This window comes from Leptidea sinapis, chromosome 19 (genome assembly GCF_905404315.1).
Source record: "Leptidea sinapis chromosome 19, ilLepSina1.1, whole genome shotgun sequence".
NCBI classification, from domain to species: Eukaryota; Metazoa; Arthropoda; class Insecta; order Lepidoptera; family Pieridae; genus Leptidea; species Leptidea sinapis.
Window position 1 is genome coordinate 13,536,555 of NC_066283.1, and position 8,666 is coordinate 13,545,220.

At 34.1% G+C, this 8,666-nt stretch overlaps 1 protein-coding gene across 1 annotated transcript; it reads right to left on the bottom strand.

Annotated features, from left to right (window-relative positions):
- Positions 1 to 2,511: 2,511 nt before the first annotated feature.
- LOC126969833 (L-xylulose reductase-like) lies at positions 2,512 to 8,666 on the bottom strand. Its single transcript, XM_050815404.1, has 5 exons — positions 8,502 to 8,666; positions 5,324 to 5,576; positions 4,304 to 4,418; positions 3,729 to 3,931; positions 2,512 to 2,962 (listed from the first exon to the last, which is right to left on the bottom strand). The coding sequence occupies exons 1-5, from the start codon at positions 8,551 to 8,553 to the stop codon at positions 2,851 to 2,853; spliced, it is 735 nt and encodes a 244-aa protein (XP_050671361.1). The 5' UTR covers positions 8,554 to 8,666; the 3' UTR covers positions 2,512 to 2,850.

Consider the following 8,666-nt stretch of genomic DNA (forward strand, 5'->3'; position numbering starts at 1 on the left):
AACAATTAATGATTCGTAATTTTGCACCCTGTCATTTATAAAAGATGAAAAAATGTGCCTGCCTAAAAACAGAACTCAAAGTGGAGACTGTATCTCGGTCTTATGAGTATGTGGATTTTTTTCGGATACCCTGGGATAATTTTAGCATAGGGCAATTCGGAAGGATTATATATATTTATATATACATATATTTTATCCTTCACAGGACACCTAAAATTTATTGAAGTAAATCTTCTTTAGGCGTGACATGGGGGTAAATCAGAACATTTTCAGAAGTATTGTTAGTACTTCCGACAGAAAAAAGTCAATTGAAACAATTTTTAACCATTATAATTTAATGGTTTAAAAAATTGTTTCAAATTGCTCGGTAATAACTTCTGAAAATCTCCAAGTGTATTTGTTCATTTATGACTACTTTGTGTTAAATAATAAATAAAAGTTTTCAGTAGGACGTTTGCCACATTCGTTAATATTACAGTATACAAAACCATAGAGCCATATTCGTTAATATTCAATAACAACGTTATATTGTTATGTGTGATATTAATAGTTTAGTTATTTATTAATAACACGGCTTTAATTAATATAAGTTTATATTTAATGATATAAATTAAATCTTCTTAAAAAAAGGATGTCTAAAAAGAAGGAGTCTAAAATAAAGGATGTCCTAGAATAGGTGTGACAAACAAGGGCAAACGAAATTAACATATTTTGTCCATGAGCGAAAGATAAGCAAAAAAGTATATATATGTATCTGTCAATTATTCCTAAAGATAATTATAAATAAGTTTTACTTCAATCGCGCGTAAAGATAACACGCACACACTTTTTTTTTATTTTCATCAACTTATACATACCTACACTAACTATTGAAAAAATACTATACTATAGAAGGTTAAAATTAAAGGTGACGGCAGTTCAGAAAACAAATATCATTGGTATTGACCAACATTGTATTCTTCTCACCAATGTTTAGAGGAGAAATAGTTGAGTCTACAGAATATTGTTGGAGTTTACTCCTTAAGAATAGATTTTCATATAAGGCACCCGGTATGAGAAAAATATGGAGAGTAAAACCTACTCATCAAATGGGATAGTAACGTTTTTGGTGCGCATTATTTCTCACGCACCTTTCATCCCTTTACAGTTATGTGTTCACATATTGTGTATAGCCAGCATACACAGTATACTGCGTGATAACTTACGCATGTAGTATAACATACTTATTAGGGTGTGCCAAAATGTAACTTCCTTGATGGACATTTTAAAATTGGAATTTTGAGTTCCGCTTTTAACAGGAGTTGTTTTTGGGCATTTCCTGACATATTTTGAGCGTTAAGGATTTGTTTGATTTTTATAGAATTTTTAACAGGAATATTTTTCGGCCAACTTTTGAAATTCCAGCAAATTTAATTTCTAAAGCCTCTGCTATATATGTCTGTTTGTAACCGACTCCATTGGACTTGATTTTGTTTAGTACCTGTTCAAAGAACGATCGTTCTTGAGGAGTAAACCCCAGTCGTGCGTCGGAGCTGACACACACACTTTTTTTCTTTATAATTTGTATTTGCTAATGTAGGAGAGATTTCTAATTGGTAATTTATAATGCGGGCATGGTACGTTTGTAAGCGTACACTTTCTGAAGAATTTAATCCACTATCGCTTTGAGTCTGATCATACTACAAGTTTCATTCAGTTATAAGTCCGTCAACTTAACTCGGCACCTGGCTCGAAAGAGTTCAAGCAAGTACGGACCGCAAGAAAAACTAAACAAAATTGTTTTATTGAGTTTTTAAGTGTGTTAATAAAGATATTTTTCTGTTATCGTTAATATTTCTTGCTTACTGATTTCGATAGTAATTCTTTTATTATACGTCTTAAATAAATATGTATCTATATATATAAAAATGAATTGCTGTTCGTTAGTCTCGCTAAAACTCGAGAACGGCTGGACCGATTTGGCTAATTTTGGTCTCGAACTATTTGTGGAAGTCCAGGGAAGGTTTAAAAGGTAAATAAATAGGAAAATGCTGCTAAATTAAATAAAAACATCAAATTTGTTTTTCCTTTGATGTGTCCATGCATAATTTCTATGAGAGAATTTATTGACGCACGGTTTGACAGTTCTGCTGTGAAACAATTTCATTACGACAGCAGGGTGCATATTTTACGAAGTAATTCTTGATGTTATGATATATTATTGATAAATTCATAAAAAAACATTATTTTATTTATGATATACAGAACAAAGTCTGTCGCGTCAGCTAGTTTGCAATAAAAACCGTCCTATGTATTTATTGTATATGTCTATAATATTATTACTTAATAGTAGACTTTTTTAATACTCATTAATACAATTTTGCTTATTGCTGGTACACTACCTCTCGCTATCTCTTTGTTATAATAATTCTGATGTAGTTTGTAGCTGTAGAAGATAGTGAAGTTGCACACCAAACAAAGATATTTACTATAATGTTAATAGTAATCTTAGTAATTAAGAAAAATGAGTAATAGTTTTGATTTAAAAGCTTTATTAATATAATTGTAAAATGATATATTTTTTTGTCAGCTGAAAATGGGACTCACTCGATGTCAGGCAAGGTTTTAACTAAGTAGAAACTTATTCAAGTGAGCTCAGTACTTTGTTTTTTGGGTATTGGATGTAACTGATCAAAGTTCCTTCCAGAGTTTTGAATTATATATCTATGTGTTTATTACAGTTTATTCAGGTGTTCTCGCATCATCATTATCTTAGAATCATTGTAATTTATTAGTTGAATGTGTATATTATAATTTGATGTGTTCGATGGAATGCAACTTTTTTTTATACATTTTATGCGCTTATTTTTATTATGTGGCAAGGAATCCTCCGTCGATTGGCAGTTCAACACCGTTCACCATGCTTGATTTATCACTTAAGAGATACAACACTACATCTGCAACCTCTGATACTTCACCAAACCTGAAAAAAAAACACACATAAACTATGTTTTATAACACAAATTGAACAAGAGTTCCTTCTATTTTGTCTATTATTGTCCTGATATTTCTTTTTTGAAGTAAAAACTTAATTAGTGCGCTGAATACTCTATTTTATGGATAATAAATGGGAACTAGATCAAGTTTGGTTATTTCACAATTGTACGGATCGAGTTGACCAAAGAAGCGCTATCAGTAAGAGCAAATATAACCATTGTAATTTATCCACAATTATTGTAATCATATAATATATTAGTTTATGAATTATAAAACAACAAAAATTATATTTTGTAGTTGGTTTTATTAGCCTCGCCTTCCTTAAAAATCTTTCATGTGGTAGTTTTTTCGTGTAAATGCACCGTTTTTTCACTTCCATCAACTCTTTCTTGGCAGTTAGGTTATTAATTGTAGGTACTATTGCCCTGGTCTGGGTTGGCCATCATCATAAATAATGATGACCATGGTCTGTTTGTCTAGGTTGTATAGAAAGTTTAGGTGTACCTATGTGAAGTCAATATACTATCATTCCTATTTTCTACCTCATTACGTCTAAATAAAATGTGCTATGCTAAATAGAATCTTAGCAATAATAAATTGCGATTAAATATTTGAAAAAGTCTTACAAACGTCCTGAGATATGACAATGATTAATTAGTAGGTATGTTGTTTCATATTTAATGAAATAAACTTTTATAACGCTGATATTAAATTTAATAATTTTAGTGAAATTGTTGTTTTGTGTTTCATACCTTCCAAGCGGTATTTTGGAGAGCATCGCTTCAGCTTTTACTGGATCAGACCAGCCAATCTTGCCCATAGCTGTCATAATGACAGTTGGATTGACAGCGTTCGTTCTGATGCCGTAGGGACCAAGCTCTAACGCCATCGAACGTGTCACAGCATCAACGGCAGCCTTTGTAGCTGAATAAGTTGTATGGTCCTTAAGAGCTGCCTAAAAAATAAGTATAATAATTCTTAAAATAAAAGTAAAAATAAATATCATTTTTTAACAATCATAAGTGTAGGTTCAGAATTATCTGTGTTGGAAAGTAGTGAAAGTACACACGACCCATTTTTTCTATGTATCCATTTTCGATGACTTACAAATCTAGATATACTGTAGACAGTTGTCAGCTGTCACACGGCGGAAATAGCGGAATATAGATATTCAATCAATCAAAAAACTAAACCTCTTAAACCAAAACCTTCTCCGAAACTCGCAGCATCTTATAGTAGTATTCTTTCGACCAATTCAGTAGTTTTCGCAGTATAATCGAACAAAAAAAGGCTCTCCATTTATTAGTACTATAGATGATGCACGTACCTTGGATGCCTGCGATGACACGTTGACGATTGCACCTCTTATCTTATTGGCTATCATATTTTTGGCAACAACCTGACTTATGTTAATAAGAGACTTAACATTTATGTTTGTTAACCTGAAAATATTATTTTTATATGATAACTAATAACTCTATTCAGTCATAATGGGAGTCTGCTGTGTTTTTGAAGTGATAACCGCTTCGTTACGTAACGCGTTACGGCGAAAGTCTGTCTGTCTTCCCTTTCTCTCACGTATACGGCTGTGGTAGGCAGACTCCTCCTCTCTCACTCTAACCAGTCGTTAGTTTTCGAGGATTAAATAATGATACTAATAATGTACATACACAAAATTGTAATGTCCATATCCAGGAATTGTAACTAAGAATAAAGAAAATTTATTAATGTAGGCATTACTTTGCGGAAATCCATAATTGTCAACACGTTCAGAGGATGCTTCGTGTAGAGGCGAAACACGTGTCGAATTGTTTAAAGACAAATATTGGCGGAATTAACACTAAAGAAAACTTATATCATTTTGATAACAAACAATAAAATTTATTTCATAATCAATAAAAAAAAATATTAATAAATAACCTTTCCTTACATTATCATATTTATATAAATAAAATTTAAGTTATAACCTAAGCTTTTCTCAAGTTATGAAATTACAATATTAAATAGTTCAACTTAGGTAAAGTCATCACTTCTGTCGGGTGTCCTTAAACACATTTTTTATAAATTGTCCAGTAGATATTTGGTATAATTATTACAATAATAATTACATTAGAAATATTTGAAATTCTAGTTAAATATGAATACTGAAATCTAGAGGTTATAGGTATTATATTCTGGTAAACACACACATGATGTTAAAAAAGAAATTAATTAGTTTACAAGTTAAGTGGCAAACACACGCACAACGGAGTTATGTAGCGTTAGAAATGACATCAAAAATAATTAATTCTAAAGGAATCAATTTTGAGAAAATAAATTCCAATTATGTAAATTGAATGAAACATACATGTCTAATACATCTGGCTTGCATTCAAGGAATGGCTCACATATAGCCATGGCAGCATTGTTTACAAGTCCATCAAAAACTCCTAGGCTCTCCACAACCTGGCGCGTCTTATCCCAGTCGGCCACATCCACGTCTACTATATCTATGGTCGGATATTCACTCTGTAGACTTTCTAAGTGTGACCGTGTTCGTGACAACGCTACGACTTTTGCCCCAGCACGCCAAAGCTCTATCGCGATGCCTCGCCCAATTCCTAGAAAATACCATTACGTACTTATAAATACAGACAATGGATTTTATTAGACACAAAATAGCAAATAAGCATGCTTAATTTTCGACTTAATATGTTAATTATTTAAATAAAACACTTTTTAAAGGATTAAAACGCGTATAATTGTTACTTAGTTTTTACATTAGATTTTCGCGTAAAATTTTATTCACCGATAATTAATAAATTATACGCGTCTTAATCCTTTAAAAATTGTTTTATTTACATATGTAACACCTGTGTTAATAAAAGAATAACATAAAACGATTGTGTGGTTTTATGAAACCACGGTAAAAGTGAATCTTTTTTTTTTCACGTTAAGTATACACATTTAACTAAAAATTTTTGAAATAATATTTACATTAAACACTGACAAAAATAAATAAAATGCCGTGGAGAACTGGCACAAATGAGTAATATACACTACACGGTCAGCTGCTGCGAACTATAAGCTGCCCGACCGTCACACGCTAAAAAACGACCGACCGACGTCATTAAATTGTATGAAACACCCATACCGTGGGTGAAGGATTACAAATACTTAGGAGTCACGTTCAACAGCAATATGAACTTCAAGAAACATATTGATACGGTATGCAATAGAGCCCGATTTGTCCTCAGTCGCCTTTATCCACTTGTGTGTGGGCGAAGCAAACTTCCGCTCAAACACAAAGTGACGCTGTACAAAACCATCGTACGGCCCATACTGTCATACGCAAGCGTCGTTTTCGCGCACACCCGACCGAGCTACTTACGTCGTTTGCAAGTAGTTCAAAATAAATTCACGCGCATGGCAACCGGAGCCCCGTGGTTCATCCGAAACGTTGACCTTCACCGCGACCTACAGCTTCCGACGATAGCTCAACACTTTAAAGAGATCTCGCGACGCTTCTTTGACAAGGCGCCTAACCATCCCAACATCTTGGTTAGGAAGGCATGCGGGTACACCCCCCTTCACCATAGTCTCAACCCAATAAGACGTCCCAGACACGTAACGGTAGACCCGGATGACGACATCACCATCGCGAACGCGACACCCACACAAACACCGACACAGACACGCACACACCGCCTTCGCAGGCGTAGGCGCGGTCTACCACCGCAAACCACTGGCACTCGTCGCTCTGACGATGGCCAGCGGCCCGCACCCTAGATACACCACACATTGTTTTGATACCCGACGAGACGTTAGTCCTCGTCCTGTAATCGCTTCACTACACTCGCTCACACACGGACTAACTGACGGACTGACATACACCACTTACACAATCACAAACACACTCCACAAACAGACACAAACACAAACGTACATGCACACAAACATTTACACTACGTACATACATACAATCGTAAACACATACATACCCACTTACATACATTACACAAAACATCACCACACTCGCCGGCGAGTGTGCTCTTATCACCTTTTCATCTTCATTTTCATTCTCTCTCCTTCCCACAAGCACACAGCCGGTCTGAGGTTCGAGTCTCCTTAGGAGACGCCCTGCGACTGTTGTTGCGTAGTCTTTGCGGCCTCCACGGCCCACGTCCTACTTCGCTGTGAAAGCCAGGGCTGCTAACAGCACAGAGGAGGTTTTAGTCGGTATAGGGATGTCCGCTTACGCGGACACTTGAGTCCGACATATTACGCCCCGTTCCGGGGCGTAAATACGTAACCGTATTTCCTCCTCTCAAAAAAAAAAAAACCGTCACACGACATGCAACACACATACGAAAAGTTTGAGACGATGTAATAAAAGTTTCACTTTAAAATTTTTATTAATTATCGTCAGATCTATAAGTGTAATAGAATCTATCAGTAATAAATATATTATTTGTAACACGTATTTGTATTACACACATAATTTTTGTGAACACACACACACACACTACCATCAATCACTCTTCTACACCTCTTGTGCACTTCACTTTTTAGTGTCTGTAATATGTTGTCTGTAAACTACAGTAGAATCTTTTTAGATTACATCAGGTAACAACAACATAGTTATATAACATAACTATATCGTTGCTTTTTATTGTCATAATAGTAATTTAAGTAGCTATGGGTAGGCCTACGAAAGGTGCCGCGAGCTGATCCCAAGAAACGGGAACGCAAAATATTAATCGACTACGAAAAAATGCTGTTGGACACTCTATTTCACGTTCTTGTGAGACACTGAAATATTAAAAGAACATTTGTTAGATTTGAATAACAGATAGCCTTAGACCCACTCATCGGGCCACGGGTTAATAATAGGTAGATAATATTCAATCAACCTAAATGAAAACCCCTAAAAAAGCCGTACACAAACTAAAATTACATCGTCCACGTAAAAAAAAATGTTCATAAAATCAAAAATTACTGGTCCAAACTATTCCGCATCAAACTAAGAAGTTTGGACTTATGTATCAGAATCACGTAAATTGGATCATAAATCTCAGCGAAATCATATTATACAAAAAAAAAACACCAATTGAATTGAGTACCTCCCTTTTGAAGTCGGTTTAAAATAGAACAATACAAATAGCAATTATAAATAAAGTCCTACGTAAACTAACGACTCTTTAAGGAAACGTACAAAAATTGGCCCCTTTTGTTACAACTTCTTTGGCCTTTACCGGTCTATAAATTAATATTAGATATTATGTGAGGAACATCACAAGCTTAAGCCCAACAAAAGAGTCAATAAAAAATTTAAACAATTCTATGCATAATATTATATTTTAATACCGAAAGTTATTTTAATGGCATTTAGAAAGTGAATATTTTGTGTCAGTCTCGCTTCTATAAGATTGTACAATTTACTATTTTATAAGTATGACGTCTGGTCTCTAATAGTAAAACCTAATTGTTTTAGGGTTCAGAATAATTTTTAACAATAAAAAAACAATCTAAACCAAAAATCTTACCTTGGCCAGCTCCTGTTACAAGTACTCGCTTTCCTTTAAACGATATATTCATTTTGAATTAAAATGAACTAGAAATGTAAAGTAGAAGTTAACACCAGTAACTTATCAGTAGAAATGACAAAGTAGGTACTATTGTTCAGTCGACTGATAAGCTCGAGTATTTAA

Excerpts from the sequence above, each read along its gene's own strand:
- LOC126969833 (XM_050815404.1), bottom strand. The coding sequence starts at position 8,553 with ATGAATATATCGTTTAAAGGAAAGCGAGTACTTGTAACAGGAGCTGGC. Across the intron at positions 5,577-8,501 it reads TGTAACAGGAGCTGGCCAAG|GAATTGGGCGAGGCATCGCG; the intron begins GTAAGATTTTTG and ends GGTATTTTCTAG. Across the intron at positions 3,932-4,303 it reads TGTCATCGCAGGCATCCAAG|GCAGCTCTTAAGGACCATAC; the intron begins GTACGTGCATCA and ends CTTATTTTTTAG.